The 26020-nt window shown below is 33.5% G+C and overlaps 1 protein-coding gene and 1 non-coding gene across 2 annotated transcripts; both read left to right on the plus strand.

The window, feature by feature from the left end:
• The first annotated feature begins 2365 nt into the window (after positions 1 to 2365).
• LOC141519811 (U6 spliceosomal RNA) lies at positions 2366 to 2474 on the plus strand. Its single transcript, XR_012477446.1, has one exon. It is a non-coding gene; the product is annotated as a U6 spliceosomal RNA (small nuclear RNA).
• Positions 2475 to 13046: 10572 nt separating this feature from the next.
• Positions 13047 to 13976, plus strand: LOC141516970 (olfactory receptor 4P4-like). Its single transcript, XM_074227919.1, has one exon. The coding sequence runs from the start codon at positions 13047 to 13049 to the stop codon at positions 13974 to 13976; it is 930 nt and encodes a 309-aa protein (XP_074084020.1).
• Positions 13977 to 26020: the final 12044 nt, after the last annotated feature.

Raw genomic sequence — 26020 nt, forward strand, 5'->3', positions numbered from 1 at the left:
AAATACCTATGAGACCTTGGGCAAGTCATTTAACCCTATTGCCTTGCCTTTCCCCCCACAAGAAATAGGGATTGCATTGTATTTACAATGAGGTATAATCATAAAAGAATAAGCATTTATTCTTAACTTCTTTCTCTGGAAAGGCAAAGGGCATTAATCTCTTAGATTATCTCAGTTGGTATACAGCACAATCCTACTCATTTAGTCTCTCTAATACACTAACATCAATCTTCCCTCCTGGACTGACTCAATGTAACATCTTACTTGAAATGTTCTCCATATGTCATATGGGGTAAAACATCCATGTTGAGCACAGGTTACTCCCTGAATCTAGAAAATGAGAAAGTAAAAAAAAAAAAAACAAAAACAAAATATGACAAACACTGTACTCTCATTTCTCAGAGTTACAACATAAAAAAATGAGAACATGATAAGGATGACCCCCTTCTTGAATCAAAGGTTTATTCAGTTCATGGTGCCCATGTCAAAGGTTAACCTTCATCATTTCTGAAAAGATAAACAAGAAAAAGAAATTGATTTCTCAGGCCTTCAGTTTTAGATGCAACCATTCTGCCTTTTAGGATGCAACCTGTTCTAATTTTTCAGGCACTGAATGGTAATACCTCCCATCCATATGAAATAGGAATCAAGAGAAGCAGGGATTTCATTTTAGGTTCTTTCAACATGTCACTAGTTTTCATTATACTTTTAAAATCCATGCTGTCCTCTATGAAAAATCATTCTCCTGAGGATTGAAATAGATTGTCCCCTTTAATACGTACATAATGCTTGCACAGAAAAGGCATTTAGTAAGTGAATTGTTTGGCATTGAAAGAGATTGGCCTTTTCCTCCACCTATTACCAACTCATTCTGTCAAATCTAAGATACTTTTCTTTGCAAAGGCCAGTAATTACTAGGGATAAAGCCAACCTAAGGTAAATCCATGTATTCACCAATTTTCCTTCCATATTCATTAGCTTCCTCTAGCTGAACATCATCCTGTGTTTTGAATTCCTCTTCAAAAACCAATATTGTCCAGCTTCTGATTGGTCTGATTCCTATTCTTACTCTCTAATATCTGCCAGCAGATCTCTTTAGATGCATGCAACTAGATTTTAAGGTCCTTAATAGAAGTTAGTGTCTATCGACATCTATTTCTGATATGTACCAAGAGAAAAGAGTCAAGTTCAGAAGTTTCTATCCAGTCAGGGTACAGACCCAATAGTACAGACCCATTTTAGTCCTTTGGACATAATTCCAAACTGATTTCCAGAAACGTTGGATCAGATCAAAACTTTACCAACAATTTATTTTAATGTAACAGATTTCCCATATTTCCCATATTACCTCTAATTATCTTTTCCAGTATCTACAGTATTATAACATTCTATGTTATGATTTTTTGAGTATCCTGAAAAAACAAGCATTTCATTTATACCAAGAGAATCACAGGTAGGAGAGGATTAAATGGATCCTTAGTGTGTTTACTATGTTTTTCAAAGCATTGTATTCTTAGAAAAGAATAAATATTTTAAGTCAATAAATATTTATAGTTCCTCCTTTATTCTAAACAATGAAATAAGCAGTTAGAATACAAAAAAGAAACAAAGATATTACCATCCAAGTAATCTCACATTCTAATGGAGGATATGAGAAGCAAACAATATGGAAAAGCAAGTTCTACAGACATTATTAAATAATTAAGAAAAGCATTTGGTAAAGTCTTCATGAAGGTGTTGTAGTTGAGATTTGAAGGAATACAGAAAATGAAAAGGAAACTGTGAGAAGGGAAAACATTTCATGCACAAGAGTCAGAAAGAAAAAAATGCCAAGAGCAGAGGTATAGATTGTCTTTTTTGAGGAACTGCAAGGATGCCAGAGTCACAGGTTATAAAAGTTCAGTAAGAAAATAAGAAGAGCAGAAAGATAGGTGGTGGTAAGAAAGAAGAAAAGAAGAATGGAAAGAATAAAAGGATTTGGGTTAGGTAGACCTTCTGATACTTTCCTTTAAAGAGATATAGAGAGAAATGTGAATATGTGTCTGTGCATATAGAGGTAAATGCCCATATGCATATATATATATATATGTATTTATTTTATATAAATGTTTTATATGCTTGTTTATATTCAATAGTAGTTTCTACTAATCAATTTTTTGGAAAGATTTGAATTTTACAATTTCTCCCCCTCCCTCCCTTCCATTTCCCCATCTCTCTGAGAGAAAGCAATCTGCCTATGATTTACATTTCTAACCAATGTGAAAGTGACCTTGAGAGAAAAGAATCAGATCAAAAAGGACGAAAGAAAACATTAGAGATAACAAAATTACATAATACATAAGACAACTTTTAAAAATTCAAGATAGTGCTCACTTTGGCAGCACATATACTAAAATTGGAATGATACAGAGAAGATTAGCATGGCCCCTGCACAAGGATGACACGCAAAAAAAAAATTGAAGATAATAAGCTTTGAGCTTTATTTAAACTCCACAGGTCCTTCTCTGGATCCAGATGGCTTTCTCTACTAACAAGTCCTTTAAAATTGTCTTTGATTATTGTATTGCAGAAATGTACAAGTCCATAAGATTGATTGTCACCCCATGTTGTTATTGGTGTGCATAATGTTCTCTTTTCATTCAGCATCAGTTTATACTGAATTTCAGACTTGTCTGAAAGTCTATCTCTCATGATTTCTTATAGAAGAATCATGATTAATGACATACATTTACACCAATTTGTTCAGTCATTCCCCAACTGATGGGCATTCCTTCAATTTCTAAATCTTTGCCAATAGAAAAAGAGAGTCTGAATATTTTTGAATATGTGGCATTTTTACCCTTTTTCATTATCTCTTCAGGGTACTGACCCAATAGTACAGACCCATTTTAGGCCTTTGGGCATAATTTCAAATTGATTTCCAAGAAATGTTGGATCAGATCACAACTTTACCAACAATGATTTAATGTACCAGATTTCCCATATTATCTCTAAATATCCTTTCTAGTGTTATTGGTCAATCTGAGAGTCATGAGGTTTTATCTCAGAGATGCTTTAATTTGAACTTCTCTAATTAATAATGAGTTTTGGAAATTTTACATGTGACAATAGATTGCTTGGAGTTCTTTTTTTATCTGAGAATTGCCTTTCCATATTATTTGACAATTTCTCAAAAAGATATTTTTTTTTGTAAATTTGATTCAGCTCTCTATAGATTTTAGAAATGAGTACTTTGCCAGAAATATTAGTTGTAAAATTCCCTTCCCAATTTTCTACATTCCTTTTAATTTTGGTTTTCATTGGTTTTGGAAAAGCAAAAACTTTTAAATTTAATGTAATCAAAATTATGTAATTTGTTTGATCTTTTCCTAGGTTCTACTAGTTTCCCCAGCAGTTTTTTTCTGTATGAAATGCTTAATAATTATTTTCATAAAGCTTCTGAGTCTATCTTGGAAGAGAGACTCCCAAATATTTTATTTTGTTTTCTCTTGTTATCTCTTTTTGCTGCTGCATCTTGTCAACACTATATAGAAATGCTGAGGATTTGTGTGAGTTTAATTTATATTCTATGACTGCCAAAGTTGCTAAATTTTAGCAATTTTGAGATGATTTTCTAGCATTCTCTGGGAATATTATCATATCATCTGAAATAGCAAGAATTTTCTTTCTTCATTACCAGTTCTAATTCCTTCAATTTATTTATCTTCTCTTATTATTAAAGTTAACATTTCTTATACAATTTTGAATAACAGTGGTCATAATGGGCATCCTTATTTCACCCCTGATCTTTTTGGCAATGCTTCTAGCTTATCCCCATTACATATGATAGTTGTTGATGGCTTCAGAAAGATTCTGCTTATCATTTAAAGGAACAATCAATTTATTCCTATGTACTCTTGTGTTTTTAGCAGGTGAAGGTACTGTATTTTGTCAAAAGATTTTCAACATCTATTGAGATAGCCATGTTTTCTGTTAGGTTTGTTAATGATATAGTCAATTATGCTGATAGTTTTCCTAATATTGTACCCACCCTGAATTCCTGGTATAAATTCTACTTGAACATAATATATTATCTTCTTGAGAGCTTGCTGTAATCACTTTGCTATTATTTTACTAAATTTTCTGCATCCATATTAATAATGGAAATTGGTATATAATTGTTTTATTCTCTTCCTAGTTTAGGCATCAGCATCATATTTGTTTCATAGAAGAAAATAGGCAGAATTCCTTCCTTTTATTCAAACAGTTTACAGAAAATTGGTTTTGCTAAAGCAAAAACTTTTTAATTTAATATAATCAAATTTAGACAAGTTATTCCTTGAATGTTTGATAGAATTCAACTGGGATTCCATCTGGCCTTGAAAATGTTTTCTTAAGAATTTCACTGATAACTTGTTGAATTTCTTATTCTGTCATAGTGTTATTTAAGAATTTAATGTCCTCTTCTTTTAACCTGGACAATTTATTTTTGGAAATATTCATTCATGTTATTTAGATTATCAAATATATTGGCATACAGTGTGACAAAATAGTTACAAATTATTAAATTAATTTCCTCTTTCTTGGTGGTGAATTCACCTTTTTTTCAATTTATGAAACTTGTAATCTGATTTTCTTCATTTTTTAATAAATTAACAAAAGGTTTATCTATTTTACTTTTTTTAATAAAACTAACTCTTCATTTTATTTATTAGCTCAACAGTTTTATTGCTTTCAATTTTATTAATTTCACTTTTTATTTTAAGAATTTCTAATTTGGTACATCAATGGAGATTTTGAATCTATCCTTTCTCTAATATTTTTAGTTGTATATGCAGTTCATTGATCTTCTCTTTCTTTTATGTATGTATTATTTCAGGATATAATATATCCCTTAAAAGCTGTTTTCCATAAGTTTTGGTTTATTGTCTTTTTATTATCAATGTCTTGAATGAAAGCATGAATTCTTTCAATGATTTGTTGTTTGATCCAATCTTTCTGTAAAATTAGATTCTTTTGTTGCCAATTACTTTTAGGTCTTTCTTTCCATGGCCCTTTATTTCCTGGGACTTTTGTTACATTACTGTCTGAAAAGGATGCTTTCAATATTTCTACATTTCTGCATCTGTTAATGAGGTTTATATGCACTAATCCATGGATATTTTTGCGTAGGTGTCATGTACCATTGAAAAAAAGTAATATTATTCCTGTCTATCACCATTTAATTTTCTTCAGAAGTCTAGCATATCTAAGTTTTCTAACATTCTGTTCTTCCTTTTTATTTATTTTATGGTTAGATTTATCTAATTATGAGGGAGGGAATTGGAAGTCCCCCATTTGTAGAGTTTTGCTTCCTATGTTTTCCTGTAACTCACTTAGTTTCTCCTCTCAGAATTTTGATGCTATACCACTTTCTGTTTACATATTTAGTATTGAATTACTTCATTGGCTATGGTACCTTTTAGAAGAATGCAATTTTTTCCTTATCTCTTTTAATGAGATCTATTTTGCTACTGCTTTATCTGAGATAAAAATTGTTACCCTTACTTTATTCATACCAGATGAAACATAATATATTTTGCTCCAGTCCAGTTTATCAATTTCCTTACATTTTAAAATGTTATTAGAAAATAGGCAATCTAAATTTCCCTAATAATGAAAAAGTTGTTTAATGGATGTTGGATTTGTAATGCTGGGTTTGGAATTAAGACTACCTGAGTTAAAAGCCTGCCACAAGTAGTTATTATGCCTATTACATTATACAAGTAATGTAGCCTTTTCATCATCATCATACCATGATAACCATCAACATAATCTCCTAAGAAATCTTAATTCATTCATTCAAAATGAAGGGCTAATGAAATTAACTCATTTGACAAGGTGTGTTAGAGTTCCAAATTCTTGCACTATGAGCAATTTTAAATACACACACACACACACACACACACACACACACACACATATACACATACACAAGTTTGGATAAACCACAGATAGAATGAAGTAATATATGGTTCTGGCATCACTCTTTTTTTCCTTCCACAATAGAACTTATTTCTTCAAAATCATAATTATGCAGACTGAGAAAAAAAGGCAAAAATGCCTCTCTTTCAAACCTTCAATTTCTCCTTGTTCAAAACAAAAAGGGATGGTCTGAAGAGAAAGATCCATAATCACATTTCTCTTACTTCTTGAATATTGTGAGTATACCTGGACTAGTAGAGGTAAAATACCAGTCATACTTTTATCTTATAACAAGACATACCTGCTTTTTTTCCCTACCTCTATTATTCTACTATGGTGTTTTTCCTCTTGTATCTGAGTTCAGGTAATACAAAGCAAGGAGGAGAAATGACAAATCTCCTTTACATTCTCCAAGTAGTTTTTAAAAGCTTAGGACAGTAGATTGACTGAAACATTTACTACAAATCTATCTTAATTTTGTTTCTTCATCTTTATCTGGATCAACAGCATTTAGATTGTTCTTTATTTATTCTATCAAACATGGTCATTAGCATACAGGCAATTAAATGACAATTTCTTCCAATTTGGGTAACAATATTCTTTCTTCTCTATTTCATTTTTCCATATCCTTCTACTACATTCATTGCTGGTCTTGCAACAGAGTCTGTGGTAGGGATAACTTGGAGCTAAGTCTAGGAAAGGAATGAACATGCAGAATTACGTGACTTCTTAAATATTTTGGAATTGAACTTTGCTAACTAGGTGATAAGGAGTCATTGAAGCTCTATCAGCAAAAATGATGCAATAATATTACAACAGAAGAGGGATTTTTTGATAATGTATAGTAGATTTTTAAGATGATATAAGGAAAATAGTAAAGGGACTTAAAATTTGCTAGGATACTCTTGAAAGAGTTCAAATACGGTGCAAATAATGCCTTTGCTCTGATTGCATGAATCTGAATAAAATGTAATGAATTCACAGGCATTTCAAATATGGCATACACATTTATTATCAAGTGAATGTGAGAGGTTTGAGGAAAAAGTCTATAAAAAGATAAAAAATAAATGAATGAAATATTAAAAATGTAATATGAATGAAGATCTTTGGGATATAATGAAATGCTCTATTTTGGGCATATTGACTTTGAGATACCAAAAGAATGTCAAAAGGGAAATTGAAAAAGTAATTGAAAATGTAGGTATGGGGGCATCTAGATGGGGCAGTGAATAGAGCACTGACCCTGGAGTCAGGAGGGCCTGCGTTCAAATCTGGTCTCAGACCCTTAATAATTATCTAGCTGTGTGTCCTTGGGCAAGTCACTTAACTCCAGTGCCTTGCAAAAACCTAAATACAAACAAAAAGAAAATTTAGGTATGACTTACAGGACACAGGATAGGATGGCAAAGAATTTATGGAACTTGTCAGTCAAAAAAAATGATATGTGAAACCAAGATATTAGACGATAATGGAAAAAAATAGATTAAAAAGAGAAGGGGGAAAATCTTTTGGATAGCCAAACATTAGAAGAGACAGAAAACAGAAAGGAATTTAAACCTATAAACAACAGAAAGATAAAGTGACAGCAAGGTGGTTAAAGCTGAGTACTTGGTGCACAAGAACTCACTCATTCAACCAGAATATATTAAGTTTTTTATTATGTACCAATCATTATGATTTGAAAATACAATGAAAGGTAAAATTTCTCCTTCATTTCAATAAGATCACATTCAAATGAGGGAAATAATAGAAAAATAACTTTATTAAATGAAGGCAGAGATGAGGACAGAGAGATTTCTAGGAATGATTAATAATTTATACAAATTCTTCTTATTGATGGAGTGTTCTCTGGAAAGAATAGAAAAAAAGATAATGTCATTGCATCACAGTATTTAGAGTGGATTATAAAATAAGACAATGGGAAGGTAGGAAGGGACTAGGTTAGAAAGCTCTTTAAATAACAAGAGAAGATTTTGTATTTTTTTCTAAAGTATAATACAGATGCAATTTAAATTTATTGAAGCAGAAGACCATTAAAGTTATATTTGGGTTTTAGGAAAATCAAATTATTAGATTGATTAGAGTAGAATAATATTTATATGAGAAGAAAACAAGAAAAATGCTATTTTCAATCATCTAAGGAAGAGTTAATGAAGGATTGAACTATTATGGTGGTAATGACAGAATTAAGTAGGGACCATGCAAAAGAGATTTTAGGACCATGAAAATGACAGAAGTTTGGGACTGATTAGATATTAGAGGCATGGGGTAGAGAGTAAAATGAGAGAATCATTTAGGATCACATCAATTTGAGAGTTTAGGGTTTGAGAGAATGTTAATATGTTTGGCATTATTAGGGAATTTAGGAAGAGGAGAGCATTTAGAGGGCAAAGATAATGAGTTTAATTTTGGTTGTGTTGAGCTTAAGATAACTACAGAAAATTCAGTTTGAGATGTCTGATATACAATTGTGCAAGTGATTAATGCAATTTAAAGAGAGCCTAATCCAGTAAAAAATGTTATTTAAAGAATATAATAAATGATGAGGTCGTCAAGTGAAATAGAAGAGGGAGAAGGTGAAGAGAAATATGTATTCATGCTGAAAAAACAATCAGAGTGAAACTCACATTTTTTTAGATGTTAAACAGTTAATTCAGTATTAGATTTATCATATTTTTTAAATCGACAGAAAATCAATGAAGATTTCTGGTCAGAGGAATGGTATTCTCAAAATTGTGCTTTGGAGTAGCTTATGGGTGCTGGCTGAGGGATGGATTAGTGACAGGAGAGTGTGGTCAGGTATATTCATTTTGATGCTATTGTAATCTTTCTGACAAGAAGTCATGAAGTCGATATTAGGGTGCTATAAGTAGAACAAATGTATTGATGAAAAAGATGCAGAATTGACAAGATTTGACAAACTATGATATGGAGAGTATTAGAAAGTCAAAAGAATAAAAAGATTCAGGCTGTGAAAAATAGGTAATTAGGAAATTCTTTTGTAAAAGGGAAATTTAGAAAGAAGACTAAGGCAAAATCACTAATGTTTCAGGGCATATTTAGTTTCAGATGCCCTTGGGAAATACAAGTGGAGTTACCCAGCATAAAAAAGGAAAAGATATACTTGAGATAAGGAATATTACATGGCAAATTTTGAAATTTGGAAGCAATTTGTATCAAATTGTCTTGCAAAAACCTAAAAAAAGTAAATAAAGAAAAGTAAATTGTTTAAAATAGGGATCATGGTGATGTATTCTTGGACTGACAGGTATATTGTCAAGGAAATGCAAGTTTGTCTGCCAGATACATAGGAAAGGGAAAACAGTCACATTGTCCTTTTGTGTATTTGTCTGAATTTATCTGTGTTTGTATTTGTGTGTTTGTGTGTGTGCGTTTGAATGAGAATGAGAGTGAGAAAGAAATAGAAACACATAAACAGAGAGAAGAAACAGAGTGAAAGAGAGAGAAGAATAAGAATAAGGAAGAAAAAGGGAAAGAGGGGAGACATAGAAAGGGAGAAAGGGAGAGGGAGGGAAACTGAAAGTATGCAGAAGAAGGTGATAGAAAGTGAAGATTCTACAGAGAGCTTCTTAATGTTAGTTAGATGTCACATTTTTTTTAGGAATTCACTAAGATTTTGAAGACATAAGTTTTGGGTATTTTCAATATTTGGTCAACATATCATTTAACAGACAATATTATTCAAACATTATATCATACTACAAAGGAAGTTAACAGAAGGGAACTAAAGACAAATTACAATTTATACTTCCTTTTTTTGTTAATGAATCAGCCTAATCTTCACTGAAAAGTAAAAGACTAAAGTGATTTCCCTAAGCAATATAATTTACTTGAGATTGTTAATCATTTATAAGTTGAACAGCTTTGAAACTCCTCTGGGAGGCCATCTCTAATGTACATTTAAAACAGGTAATTCTCACTAAGTCTTTCCTGGAAACTTTTTTTTTTCTTGAAAGGTTTTATGAGGAGACATAGCTTCCAAATGACTAATTGATATATTTCTGGATTTTGGTACAAATGGAGAGGGAATGTCTGAAGAACATCAGCCCTATTTTCCATCCTAAAGAGGTACTATCACCATGAAAAGCACAACTTCCTTCCAGTTGAGAAAAAAACATTTTGGACAGTCTTTCAATCGCTGTGTTGGACTCATAGATCAATATTTGTCAACCATTCTTTCTCAGGTATTACTAAATTTTTTCAGGTGCTGTTTTTAGATTTATATCATATAGAATAATTTAAGTTGTTGCCCATTGATTTGTTTTCCATACATTTATTTCCATTGTTTTGAGTTCTGGATTTTTGCTTTTTCAAGCATTTATTTGTCTTGAATTGCCTTTGGATGTCAGGAAAACCTTGTGGATGCTTAAAAAAGGATTTTGTTAAATGCATTAAACACAATTCATAGGATTATAAAGATGTATTATTTTTCCAATCAAAGATCAATGAAAACCTGACATCTATCTTTGGTCCCTAGAATAGTATCATCTTCCTCTCCATAGCACTGTTCTTCTAATATCAGACATCTCTAAATTTTATTGTTTTGTATATATTTATGAACATTCCATCTAACATCATTGTATGTGTGTATATTAAATGATCACTGGTCTTTTATGGTGTTGGGAGAGGACTGCACCAGTTCTCAAACATGGATTATGTATTAGCTAGGCCAGCTCATCATAATCACAGTCTCCATTCTTTGTATTGTGATGCACCTCAAAAGGATTTTTCTCTATTTTTCACACATTTTGCATGCACTTCATTAACTCTCTCACCTCATTCATAGGTACAATGGCTAGAAGAAAAAAAATATCTGGCTAAGTAGGTTGACAAGAGTAAAGTGTCTAAGACTGTCATGTATTATAGATATGTAATATTTGAGGTGATTGTTTACTCCTCTCCAATACATTTTTGAGGCATGAAGGGAAGTACTTAAGTGGATATAGTTTCAGTTAGTTTCATTGACACTTCAATAGAAAAAAAGTTTCTAATATATGTTAAAGTTTTTTGTCATATATTTTCTGGTCTAACTTTCTTATTTTACTGAAGTAGTAATTCATATTTCAACATAAATTATTTTATTTTAAAAATTAAAAAATTGTCATGCACAAAACATAAGAGAGGATTAATAATTTAAAACAATAATTTTTGAATCTGAATGAACCGATATAACAAATTTCATTTTAAAGTTCACCATGAACCTGTGATGTGTCAGATGTCTTAAAATTCCCATGCTGTGGGTAAAGGGAGGATCAGAGATTAAATAATTTATATAAAGTCAAATCAAAACTTGTACCATAGCATACATGAGATATCATCTCATTAACTTTACCCATTAGGACAACTTTTTTTGTCCCTCTTAGCAGGCACTAAGAACTGGCAAGAAAGATAAATTTATCTTGATAGGTTTAAATGAAAGCACATCATTTTAATGATACTTTTTCTTTTACTATTTTCAAAAGAACTAAGATTCAAAAGTCTATTCCTCACTCTTTACTCCCTTTTTATTTACTTTTGAGAGACATAATTTCTTGAAAAAAATAATATTATATTGTCAGATGCAAGTCTTTCTTTTTGTGAGAGAAAATGAATCCAAAGGTTTCTATTTTTGTCAAAATGTGCCAAGAGTTTCTTTCTTCTCTCCTTATTTTCCTGCTTCTGTACTGCCTCCCTCCTTTCTTCCCTCCTTCCTTCTTACGTCCTTCCTCTTTTCTTCTTTCCTCCTTCCTTCCCTTTTGCCTTCCTTACCTCCATCTTTCCTGTGTTTCTCATTCTTTTTTCTTTCCTTCCTTCCTTCCTTCCTTCCTTGCTTCCCTCCCTCACTCCCTCCCTCCCCCTCCTTCCTTCCTTCCTTTCTTCCTTTCTTTCTTTCTTTCTTTCTTTCTTTCTTTCTTTCTTTCTTTCTTTCTTTCTTTCTTTCTTTCTTCCTTCCTTCCTTCCTTCCTTCCTTTCTTCCTTTCTTCCTTTCTTCCTTTCTTCATTCTCTTCCATATACATCAGTGTCACAGATCTAGAAGAAATTTAATGCTTTGGATTGGAGAGATGTTTGTAGAATGGAATCAATTTTGACATAATTGGATGGTAAAATGGGACATGGTATATGTCCTAGATGATCATCAGGTTTATCTTTTGTCAGGACTGCCTTTATGGAACATTCTCATCATTTAATGAAAAGAGAACATTGTCAACAATTCTAGAAAATAAATTTTTAATCATCTGATTACTAGTCTGAACATATTCCGTTATACTGTTTGCATGAGAATGGAATGTTTCTGTGTTTGTGTGTATGCATTCATGTGTGGGCAAATTTGTGTATATTTCCCTTTGTGTCCTCACTTGGCTATTGTTTGGGGCCTCAAAAGTCAATAATGGTTTAATTTAATTCAATCTGATTGTTCACTTAGATATTTGTGTTGGAAAATGAACTGCAAATCTATTGCTTTTAATATTTTCTCTTGATATTTCCCTTAAAATATATGTGTCCACAATTTCTTTACCAATTTTGAAATATCGTAATTTTCACTTAATGTTCATATTTATAATTCTAACCCCATATATAAAGATGATGTTTAGTTATTCTTTGGCTAAAAAAGGAATACATACACATACAGAAATATATATGTCTCCTTTCTTGTTCAATTTTCAATTTTAATCAAATATGTTAAATTTTATTATGTTGTGATGAAATTTTCAGTGTCTAGATCTAAGAAAAGGACCCTATTAATGTGAAAGTAAAATCAAAGTAGTCTTAGGCTATTGTTATCTCTTTAAAATGAATGTTACATTTTTGAAACTAAGGATAGCAATGCATTTTATTGACAAAGAAGGAACTGTTGGATGGACAGTGAATTTAAGAAACTTTTTTTTGGAATGGATAAGGTTAAAGATGTCTTTAAACATTTATTTAAAAATGTTTAATAAATGAAGTCAAATTGAAGAAAACTATAAATTGCAGAACTAAGGTTCTGCAATTTGACTTTACTTTCCCCCAAATTATGCATTTGATACTAACAAGGTTTTATGATGTCCTTTACATTTTCAGGTTAATTAAACTTCTGAACAGTCATTTCTTACTCTAATCCATGGAAAATTATAACAATGTCACGGAATTTATACTCTTGGGACTTCTCATGAAGGAAGAAATGAAAATAACATGTTTTACCATTTTCATGGCCTGTTACTTAACAATTTTCCTGGGGAACTTCATAATCTTCATCACCATCACATACAGCCATCTGATACAACAACCCATGTACTATTTTCTTTGCCACTTGTCCTTCATTGATCCATGCTTTACTTCCACCATAGTTCCAAGAATGATTAATGACTTAATTGCCTCTAGCAAAACTATCTCTTACAACTGCTGTATGACTCAGCTCTTTACTTTACACTTACTGGGAGGTGTGGAGATTTTCATCCTGGTGTTAATGGCTTTTGATCGCTTTGTTGCCATTTGTAAACCCTTACACTACATGATAATTGTCAACAGGCAGAGGTGTAACATGCTGATCCTGCTGGCCTGGGTGGTGGCATTTTGGCACTCTGTGGCCCAGTTATTCTTGATCCTTAGGTTACCATTCTGTGGGCCTAATCAAATAGATCACTATATGTGTGATTCAAAAGCCCTCATAAAACTTGCCTGCACAGACACACATGTTACTAGTATTTTAGTCATTGCTAACACTGGAATGGTTGTCTTGGCAACCTTTCTTGTTTTGGTGGCATCTTATATCATCATATTATATCATCTTAGGAATCATTCAGCTGAAGGTCGGCGTAAGGCTCTCTCCACTTGTGCTTCCCATGTCATGGTTGTTCTTTTGTTTTTTGTACCTTGTATCTCCACCTATATTCCACCACCCAATTCCTTAGATAATGACAAAGAGTTCTCAATGTTTTACACTGTGATAGCACCTATGTTGAACCCTCTCATCTACACACTGAGAAATGCAGAAATGAAGAATGCTATGAGAAAGGTATGGTGGAAAAAATTGACTTTCTCACCAAAATAAAGCATACAAATTTCACGGTTTGATTTTTTTTTTCTTTTATAGGCATCCAGTTAATTAATAAGTATTGCATTCAGCAATATGCCCTTCTTTATTGATGATCTATGGAGTAATAGAAATGTTACATTTCTTGTCTCTTCTAGGATTCTTCTGAATCCTTAAAGAGTTCTTACCTATCAAGGATTTTCGAAGCAATTGGCTCTGGACCAATTAATCTTTTTCGATAATGTGTTGGTCTAATCTCAAGTACTCCAGTTCTATTGAAATATGAGAAATTAGATTATATTTACAAAGAAGCATAACAATAAATGAATAAATATTTATCATTAGTAACTTCTTTCTCTGGAAAGAGGAAGGGAATTAATTTCATAGATTAGCTCAGTTCTTATAGAACATAGCCATAGTTTGTATTTCAGTCTCTCCAATGGACTAAAGTACCAGTAACCCTGGCTTCTTATGTCTTCTCTCTTGAATTGCATCAATGTAGCATCATACCTGCAATGCTGTTTCATATGTCATTTTACCAAAAATAACTTTGTCAAACAGAGATTACTTCTGTATCTAGAAAACGAGAACATCAAAGGAAGCAGAATATGAGAAATACCCTACCCCCAATTCTTAGAGTACAAGATAAAAGTGGAAGAGAAGGAATACCCTCTTATTGAATCAATGAACTATTCGCTTCAAGGTGCCTTGATAAACAAGACAAACAAGATAAAAACATGACTGTCCCAGTTCCTCTGTTTTAGATGCAACATGTTCCAAGTTTTCAGTCACTCAATAGGAATAAATACTACCCATGTTAAATAAGAATCAAGTGAAGCATTTAAGGCTATATTTTATATCATTTTCTAGTTTTTAGTATACTTTAAAAGCTCATGCCACCTTCTTTGAAAAAAGTTATTCAGATGATTGAAATAGATTTACCCCTTAAGGTTTAAATAATACCAGCAGAAAATAAATATTTTAAAAATGTGAATTGGTTGGCTCTGAAGCAGATTGGCAATCTGCCAGTCCCCCTATTACCAACTCATTGCATCAAAACTAAAATATTTTTTACAAAGGTCAGTATTGCCTAGGGACAAGTTAACTGATAATAAAACTGTATTCAGCGAATTTTTCTATCACACTCTTTATCTTTATCCATCTAAATATCACTCTGAATTTTTAGTTGCTCTTGAACAATCAATATAGTCCCATTGATGGTCTCTCTCACTCCTATTCTCTCTCTCTAATGGCTTCCGTGATATCTCTGTAGAAGCATGTACCTTGATTTTAAGGTCCTTATCAGAAGTCAGTGTCTACCAATACTTTTTACTGTTATGTACTAAGAGCAAAGGGATAATCTCAGAAGTATCTATCCAGGTAAACAGTAAGGTTATCTATAATGCTAACTGATCTCAGGTCAAGTCTTTTTCTAGATTATGAATTTTTTGAGTTCCTGGAGAAATAAATATTTAATTTTTTACCAACAAGTTCAAGAGTAGGAGAGGAATTAATGTTCTAGTGTGCTTCTTATCTTTCCAAGAGAGTAGTAGTCTTAGGAAAAAAGAAACATTTTCTTAGGTAATAAACATTTATTAGCTCTTACTTCATTCTAAACAATGAAATAAGCAGTGAGGATACAAAAAGAAAAACAAAATATTGCTCTCTAAGCAATCTCACAATCTAAGGAAGGAGTTAAAAAAGCAAATATGGAAAAACAAGCTCTAAACAATATTAAATAATAAAATTAAGAGAAGAATTTAGGAAAGTCTTCATGTAGAGAGGATTTTATTTAGTATTCGATGAAATACAAGAATGTAAAAAGGAAAATATGGGAAAGGAGAGCATATCCAGAATGAGATTTGTCCTGAAAAAAATGCCCAGAACAGAGGTATGGAGTGTCTTTTTTTGAGGGACTTTGAAGAGGTCAGAATCACTGGATAGAAAAGTGACAGCAAAATGTAAGAACACTGGAAAAATAGGTGCAGGTAGGAGGAAAGAAAAGAAGGGAGGAAGGAAGGAAGGAAAGAATAAAAGGTTAGGATCAGGTCGACCCTCTGATGCCTTCCTTCACATAGATAGATAGAGATGTGTATGTGTTTGCCTAAGTATATGTTCATAATGCATATATATATATATATATATATATATATATATATTTCCTTGTATTCATATCTTAATTTGCGAACTCGCACATATATACCAAAATTTTATCACCCTCATATTAGTTTTCTCATAATATGTATTCACACAAATATATATGTGATTATATACATGAATATGAATAGACCTAATGATTACATATATAGGCTTGCAATAAGCAAATTGGCAGAGAAAGGAAGGCAATACTTTCTAAAATAATGGATAGAGGAAGACTTAAAAGTATTTATACTTTAAAGAAAATGGAAAATAATTTAAAATATATGAACAATTTTGATTTTGAGTAAACTATTCAATGATTAAGCTACTTTGCATTTGTAATGCAATTATGGATTATAATTCAAGGAGCATGCTTGGTTTTTTAATATTTCATTTATTTGTTTATCCAACTACATGCAATATTATTTTTACCAATCTTTTTGACAAAGTTGTTTTTTTTTTAGATTTTTCAAGGCAATGGGGTTAAGTGGCTTACCCAAGGCCACTCGGCTAGGTAATTATTAAGTGTCTGAGGTCAGATTTGAACCCAGGTACTCCTGACTCCAAGGCCAATTCTCTATTCACTACGCCACCTAGCCACCCCAAAGTTTTTAATTTTATAATACATCTCCCTCCCTTCTCCCCCTGACAGAAAGCAATCTGATATAGGCTTCATATTTATAACTGTGTTAAACTTAGATCCATATTGATCTTGTTGAGAGGGAAGAATCAGATCCAAATGGAAAAAAGAAAATATTAGGGACAAAAAATGACAATATGTATGACAACTTTTAAAAATTGAAAATAATAAGTTAAGGTCTTCATTTAAATGTCACAGTAAGGAGTATTTTTTTAAATAGTGGTGATAGACACAGGATTCAGAATGAGAAATATTTTTGCAATGATCAATGTCCACTTTCTTTGCTTTGGTTTATATAATTTTAATTGAACACTTTGCTTCCTTTCTTTCTTATGCTTTTCCTTCCTGCCTTTTCTTCTTTCTCCCTTCCTTCTTTTTTTGTTTGAAAAATGTATCTTGAACCTATACCAAGAAATTCATAAAATATTTCTAAGAAATCATCAATTTCATCTAACAAAAGTGCAGTGAGTGAAAATAGAACAATAAATACTATGACGACAGTATAAAAATTGTATGGATTTGAATGAAAGAACTCTGATGAATGAAATAATAAATCATTTTCTGGAAGCAATATGAAACATGCTCTCCTCTTCTGACAAAAAGATGTTGTGCAAAATGTGTAGATTGAGACATATATTGCACATGACCATTGAAGTATTTTTTCTGTGACCTTAAATATTTTTTATCAATTATTTGTTTTTCTTTTTCTTTTCTTACTTATTTGTTTCTAATGGGAATGGGAGACATGCTAGATGAGAATTCAATTTAGGATCCATTATAAGATTCAATTATGCCTCACAACATGTAATTTCCACAATGATGCCCTCCATTAAAACTTGTAAAATGATGACCTCATATCTAAAATATTGAAAATACGAATATTCCTAATCTGTAAACAGTAAAACCTTGATTTGTCAAAATCGGTTTTACCTTCCCCTTAAATATTATGATGTTATAAGTTGCTCTAGATTGTCCAAGTTTTCTGTATATAAGTTGATGAATGATTGAGTAAAATGCTATAATAGGATGAATGAATATTGGACAATTTTTTTCAAGATGATGTGTAGGAGATAAGGATGGAGTTTGAGAAAGCTGATGAAAAGCTAAAGCACTAATTCAAATTCTTGGAACAAGAAACTATAAAATCCTTTTATCAATGAAAATAGATAAAGACAAATGATATCAAGTAGATTTCCTTGGTGTCCCAGGAACTGTAAGATAATAAATTTCAGGACTTGACACTGTTCCTCAGCAAAAAAATTTTTTCTCTGGAAGTTCTCTATGCAAAAATCACAGAGAAAAGAACAACAAAGCACCAATAATAATCAAAAATGCAAAAAATATCAATTCTATAGAAATAAATTAATATTTTACCACAATTAACTAATTATTAATTTATAATCTGTAATTTTCTTCTTATTTCTGTTAAAATCCTTCTTCAGAAATGGTGAGTCAGTTTCTGATGGACATGACTGATTCCTAACCCCCAAAACACATTTATAACATCCACTAGGATGGGAATGGAACCAGATATAACTTGTATCATGAAGAATTCTTGCCTCATAGGGGAGCCAAGATGGTGGAATGAAGTCAGGTACTCCTGGAAGGTCTCCCCCAAAACACCCCCAAATACCATTTAATAATGACTCTGATCAAATTCTAGAGTAGCAGAATCCACAGAATGACTAAGTGAAACAAATTTCCAACCCAAGACAACCTGAAAGATCCACAGGTAGGATCTGTTACACCAGAGTTTGAAAGGCCAGTGGAACACAGGTCTTGCTGGAACAAACTGACTCCAATCATACAGGAACAAACTGAAGGATCCAAAGTTCTCTGGGTCCCTGGGCATGCCTGGGTCTGTGACAGCAGGGATAGTTTCCAGATCCCCCAACCCAGTGATTGCCAAGGACCACTGGGAAGCTCAAAAGGAAAATTATCTGACTAGAGAGAGCACAGATTCTAAACCAGTGTGGGTCACAGGGCAGACCCAGTCCGAGAGTCTAGGAACAGGCCTGCAGAGCTACCAGACTGGGAGCCATCCAGTTGTTGCTTCCAGAAAGCTCAGGCTGTGGAAATTAAGGGGATCTGGAGAGATCGCACAGGTCTCATTGCTATCCCTGAGGCACAACTTTGTTGCTTCCATCATCCAGGTCACAGTTTTAGTTCCTAATCTTAGAATAAGGAGCAGAAGCACAACATATTTTAATACTTGTAGGGGAACAGAGATCTACATCCAGTATCCAGGACATAAAGGATTGCTTGTGATCATTCACAGTCCAGAGCACAGGCTGGTGGAGCCGTCATAAACTTTCATAAGACCTAGAGGAATTGAGAATTTACAGGCCCTTGTGGGGGGGGGGGAAGTGTCCCTCAAAGGAGAGATTCAGATGGTTTAAAACCTCCTCCCCGAATTCTGTCTATTGAAACATGTCCTTTGTACTTGGTCATGTGTTGCAATTTGCCCCATTTGACTTCCTCCTTCCCTTGTCTCTTTATTGTATCCCCTTTTTAATTATATGATTTTTTAATTGTTGTATCAAAGGCATGGACATACCATGAATGTTACACCTTCAGTCTAAGTATATTCCCTCTAATAGCATTACAATTCTCAAGAACTATGAGAATTGCTTCCTGCCAAGATGGAGGAAAGAAGACAGGCAAAGTAATAAAGTCTCCTGATCTTTCCCCATCTATGATATGAAACAAACATCTTAACAGAAACCAGATCTACAAAACCCAGAAGGAAAAGCCAGGAGAAAGAATATTTACCTCAGGATTTCTCTCTGGCAGTCATAGGTGAGTACAGGCACAAAGGGCTGATCAGCCATGGATCAGTCTGATTAGTTATTAGTTGTAGGGTTGGAACCCGGGAGCCTGAGGGCATGAGAGCCAGACCTGCCTGATCAATGGTGGGGCTTGATTGTGAGGTTGTAGATCATCTAGGGAGCAGAGGTATTGGTGTTCGCACTGACCCTCTGGAGCTTGGTGGCAGGGCTGGGGGGAGAGTTCCAGTGTGGGAGAACTGCTGACATCATCCCAAGGCTCCTCCAATCTGAGGAACTCTGAGGCCATGTCTCCATTACAGCTGAAGCTTCTTCCCAGAACACAATTACAGAACTTCTGCCCCAGATACAGGTGTGTGAGCAGAAGAATCAACTCAGCTGATAATAAGGGGAGGGATGACCTTAACCCAGGGTATAGCCCAATATTAATTGAAGACAAAAGTATTTAACAAATTCAATCAATTCCTCCAGGCCAAGGGAGAAGTCCTCAATCAAGGTCACAGACACTCCAGAGAAAGCAACCAGCACCTCCTACTGGCCAGCTGGACAAATTACACTCAGTGAGCAAAGCATTTAGCACCCCATACTGGCCATCTGGAAATATTGCACTCATTTTATAAAGCCTCTAGGGATCACAACACCAATCCTCTGTGAATGAGCCCCTTCCCAACACAAGGTCTTTACAAAATGAAGAAAGTTCAGGGAAAAGGTGGATCCATATAAAAATTCTTGGAAAGAAAAGACCCTAACTCAGAGAAACCTGGAACCTCTGAGGAGAATATGGCTTGGTCTCCAGCACAGAAAGACTTCCTTGAGGAAATAAGGAAGGAGTTTAAAAATCAACTATAAAATTTGGGAGAGTCAATTAACATTTTGATACAAGAAAACAAATCATTGGAAAATACAATTAGACAAATACAAAATGAGAATAAATCTCTCAGATCATCAATTGGACAAATACAAAATAATAACAATTCTCTCAGATTATCAATTGGGCAAATGCAAAATGAAAATAATTCTCTCAAATCCCCAATTGGTCAGATGGAAAGCTCTTTCAAAAACAGAATTGACAAATTGGAAAAGGAGTGGCCAAAGGTAAATGAAGAAAACTCCTCCCTAAAAAAGGAATGCAGTCTGCAGAAACCAATGATTTCATGTGACAGCAAGAGTCTGTTAAACAAAACCAAAAAATAGAAAAACATGGAAGAAAATGTAAAACACCTCATCAGCAGCAAAGCCACTGACCTCAAGAATAGATAGAGGAGGGGAAACCTGAGAATTATTGGACTTGTTGAAAATATTGAAGAGAGAAAAAAAGTATGAATTTAATATTACAAGATCTAGTGATGGAAAATTGCCCTGATATCCTGGAACCAGAGGGTAAAGAAGTTACTGAAAGAAAACATCTATTCTCTCCAGAAAGAGATGCTAAAATGAAAACACCAAGGAATGTTGTGGCCAAATTCCAGAACTATCAGATGAAAGAGAAAATCCTGCAAGCAGCCAGAAAGAAACAATTTAAATACCAGGGAGCCACAGGAAGCACTGTGCAGGACCAGGCTTCATCAACATTAAGGGATGGAGGGTCCTGGAACAAGATCTTCCAAAGAGCAAGGGAGCTGGAAATGTAGCCAAGAATCCAATATCCTGCAAAGCTGAACCTTCTTTTTTCAGGGGAAAAGATGGACATTTAACAAATTGGAAGAATTCAAAAAATGCTTAATGAAAAGACCAGAGATAAATAGAAAATTTGGACATCAAAAAGGAGGTTCAAGAGAAGCATGAAAAGATAAAAAAAAATAAAGGGGGGTAAAGGAAAAAAAAACTGCTATCTAAAAAGTGGCTATATCTCAGCATGGGAAAAAGATTCTCATATCTTATGAGAATTGTAACTCTAACAAAGAGAATATACATAGACAGAAGTGATGGACACTCATGACTTATCCATGAGATTGCTATCCAATGGAATGAAATGGGCTATAACCCTACTTGGGAGAAAGACTCTAATAACTCTCAAGAACTGTAACTCTATTAGATAGAATGTAATAACCTAGAAGTGATGGGTACTCAGAATTTTCTATGACTCTGATAGAATGATTGAAAAACACCTCCTCCTTAAAAAGGGGGCAGGAAGCAGATGGGAGGAGGGAGGCTATTGAATGGGGTAAATCTCATTACAATAAGAGGTACAAAAGACCCATGGTAATAGAGGGGAAGAAGGGAGGAGATGAGAAACACCTGTATCTTTTCCCCACCAGACTTGGCGTGAAATTAATTTTACACACATACTCAGTTAACTTAAAAAAACTTACCTTTCAAGTATTCAAAGGGGAAAAGGGGAGAGGGGACAAGAAAGGGAGGGGAAGAAAAAGGGGGAACTAAAAGAAGGAAGGGATGCAAAAAGGGAAAAGGGGAAAAGGGAATGAAAGGGGGAGGAGGTGGATATAGAAGGGCATACACATTGAAGGGGTAGGTATTAAGAAACAAAATACTGGGGAATATGGATAAAGTGGAGTAAAAGGGGAAAAATACAAACATAGGAAAGATAGCATGTAGAGCAATGAAGAGTTAGTAATTATAACTTTAAATGTAAATGGAATGAACTCTCACTTAAAAGTAAGTGAATAGCAGAGTGGATTAAAAAACAGAATCCTACAATATGCTGCTTACAAGAAACTCATTTGAAGCAGAAAGATACAAATAGCTTAAAGGTAAAATTGAAGTGAAATATATTTTGCTTCAGCTGAAGTGAAAAAAGGAGGGGTAGCAATTCTTATCTCAGACAAAGCAACTGCAAAAATAGACAGCATTAAAAGAGATAATGAAGGAAACTATATCCTCCTAAAAGTTCCATAGACAATAAAGGGAATTCAATATTGAATATATAAGCACCCAATGTGAAGCATCCAAATTCTTAGAGGAGAAGCTAAAATAACTCCAGGAAGACATAGACATCAAAACTCTACTAGTGAGAGACCTCAACCTCCCACTCTCAGATCTAGATAAAATGAATTATAAATATACAAGAAATAAATTAAGGAAGTAAATAGATTGTTAGAAAAACTAGATATGATAGACTCATGGAGAAAATTGAATGGAGATAGAAAGGAATATACCTTTTTCTCTGTAGTATATGGAACTTATACAAAAATTGACTATATACTAGGGCATAAAAACCTAATGACAACTGCAGCAATGCAGAAAGAGTAAATACATCTTTCTCACTTCACGAGGCAAAAGAAATCATATGCAATATTGGGCCAGGAAGATATAGAACCACAACTAATTGGAAACTGAATAACCTGATTTCAAAGAATGAGTGGATCAAAAAGCAAATTATAGAAAGAATTAATTACTTTATACTAGATAATGACAATGATAAAACAACATATCAAAACCTATGGGATTCACTCAAAGAGGCTTTCAGGGGATAAATTATACCTTTAAATGTTTACATGAATAAATTAAAGAAAGAGGAAATCCATGAACTAAATATGCAACTAAAAAAATTAGAGAAAGAACAAATTAAAAATCCTCAATTAAATACCAAATTAGAAATTCTAAAAATTAAAGTAGAAAAATTCTAAAAATTAAAGTAGAAATTGATAAAATCAAAACCAAAAACTATTGAATTAATAAATAAAACCAAAATTTGGTTTTATGAAAAAACAATAAAATTGATAAACCTTTGGTTAATTTGATTTAAAAAAAGAAAGAAGAAAAGCAAATTAGCTAGTATAATAAATGAAAAAGGTGAACTTACTACCTATGAGGAAGAAGTGAAAGTAGCAATTCAGAATTATTTTGGCCAACTCTATGACAACAAATTTGACAATCTAAGTCAAATGGATGAATATTTACAAAATATATATTGCCCAGGTTAAATGAAGAGGAGATTAAATACCTAAATAACCCTATCTCAGAAAACAAATTCAACAATCCATCATTGAAATCCCTAAGAAAAAAATCTCCAGGACCTGGTGTATTCAGAAGGTATTTCTATCAAACATTTAAGGAACAATTGGTTCCAATTCTATATAAATTTTTTGGAAAATGGGGAAGCCAGAACTCTGCCTAACTCTTGCTATGAAACCAATATGGTGCTGGTACCTAAACCAGGAAGAGTTAAAACAGAGAAAGAAAATTATAGACCTCCCTGATAAATATAGGTGCAAAAATCTTAAAATCTTAGCAAAATGATTACAACAAGTTATCACTAGGATAATACATTTTGACCAAGTGTGATTCATCCTAGGAATGCAGGGTTGGTTCAATATTAGGAAAACCATTAGGATAATCAACTATATCAATAACGAACATATCAGAAATTATATGATCATATCAACAGACACTGGAAAAGCTTTTGAAAAAATGCAGCCCCCATACCAACTAAAAACACTAGATAGTGTAGGAATAAATGGACTGTTCTTTAGAATAATAAGCAGCATCTATCTGAAACCATCAACAAACATTACATTCAATGAGGAGAGGCTAGAGGCATTCCCAATAAGATCAGGGGTAAACAAGTAATCACCACTACTATTCAATTTCATATTAGAAATGTTACCTTCAGCAATTAGAGAAGAAAAAGAAATTGAAGGAATTAGAATTTGGAAGGAACAAAACTCTCACTCTTTGTGGATGACATGATGGTATACCTAGAGAATCCAAAAAGAACCACCTAAAAATCTACTGGAAATAATTAACAATTTTCAAAAAGTTGCAGGATATGAAATAAACTGTCATAAATCCTCAATATTTCTATATATGATTAGCAAGATACAGCAGGAAGATCTAGAAAGAGAAATCTCATTCAAAGTAACCTCAGACAATATAAAATATCTGGTAGGCTATTTGCCAAGGTAGACTCAGAAACTTTTTGAAAACAATTATTATCAAACACTTTTCACACAAATTAAATCAGATTTGGATACAGAAGCTTTGATTTTGTCATCATCTGAGGATGTGTTTTGATCTTCCATGGTACTAAATTAATTCTATATGGTCACATTCTTTTTTTTCCCTGTTTACTCATTTCTTCAGCCCAAGACTAATTTATAGCACTTTGAAGGCTTTAAGGGTTTTTTTTGGGGGGTGGGGCACCCCACTGGGATCTTTTTTCCCTCTAAGGTCTTATGCTATCTAGCCTGTGCTTTGTTATGCAGATGAAAACAGCACTGCCCTCTGTCCTAAGGCTATATGGAGAGATCCAGCTTGGTTATTTAGTATGGAGGCCCAATTTCAATATGTGAGTTTTTACAATGAGCAGCATTCTAACCAAAGGGAGAGCAGAGAAATCTCTACACACTTCCCTTACCATCCCTAGGGGTGCAGGCTGCTTTCTCCAGATTCTTCCTGCAGATTCTCGGGCCATGCTCTTCCCTCTGCACTCACCCAGGTGCAGCAGAGTTCTCTCACTGCCTGTTTAAGCTGTTTCCTGTGATCTCTGGACTTGTCTGTGCTAGGCTGTGCTGTACTGGGCTGTGCTAGGCTGCCCTTTTCTGGGCTGGGCTGTGGCATTTTTTCCAATCCCAGGTCCTGGTGAAACACACCTTTCTCATAGAAGTTCTAACTTATCTAGGAGTGGGAAAATGTATCACCCAATCTTTCTGTGGGTTCTACCCCCTCTAAATTTTGGCTAGAGCCATCCTTTGTTTTGGGGGGTCAGAGTTCCCTGGAAATGGTGCCTTCATACTGCCATCTTGGCTCCGCCTCCAGGACTATTACTTTTAATTTTGAAAAAAAAACCTGATACCTTATTGTCTGATCATGCTATCTCTTATACTTTATGTTTCTTCCTTAAGGATATGATTTCTCGGGGTGGCTAGGTGGCACAGTGGATAAAGGACCAGCCCTGAAGTCAGGAGTACCCAGGTTCAAATCTGGTCTCAGACACTTAATAATTACCTAGCTGTGTGGCCTTGGGCAAGCCACTTAACCCCATTTGTCTTGCAAAAACCTAAAAAAAAAAAAGGTAGGATTTCACTCTCATAACATTCAATTTGGATCAGTGTATACCATGGAAACAATCTAAAGACTGACAAATTGCTGTAAGATTAGGGGAAAAATTGTAAAACCCAAAATAAATAAAGTCTTAAAGAATTATGAGAATCTTTCTCTTAAGTTGGGATATAAACAGGTTAAATTTATTGCATGATAACTTTGTTTTCTTTTCCCCTGTTTGCCTATCCAAGCAACTCTTTTATATACAGTTTAAAGACCCAATTTTTTGTTCAGCTCTGGTCCTTTCATTGGGAAAGTTTGAAAGTCACCTATTTCATTAAATATTAATTTTTTTTTCCCTGAAAGAGAAGACTCAGGTTGGCTGGATGGGTGACAACTGATTGTAATTCAAGTTCCCTTTCTCTCCAGAATATTCCTGGTCCTTCAACCCCTTAATGTTAATGCAGTCAGGTCTAGGGAAGTATTAAGGAAGGATTGGTTAATATGAATAATTATTATGAAAATTGGTTGTAATGTAAAAGGAATGTAGGTGA

Source organism: Macrotis lagotis, chromosome 3 (assembly GCF_037893015.1).
Source record: "Macrotis lagotis isolate mMagLag1 chromosome 3, bilby.v1.9.chrom.fasta, whole genome shotgun sequence".
Classification (NCBI taxonomy): Eukaryota; Metazoa; Chordata; class Mammalia; order Peramelemorphia; family Peramelidae; genus Macrotis; species Macrotis lagotis.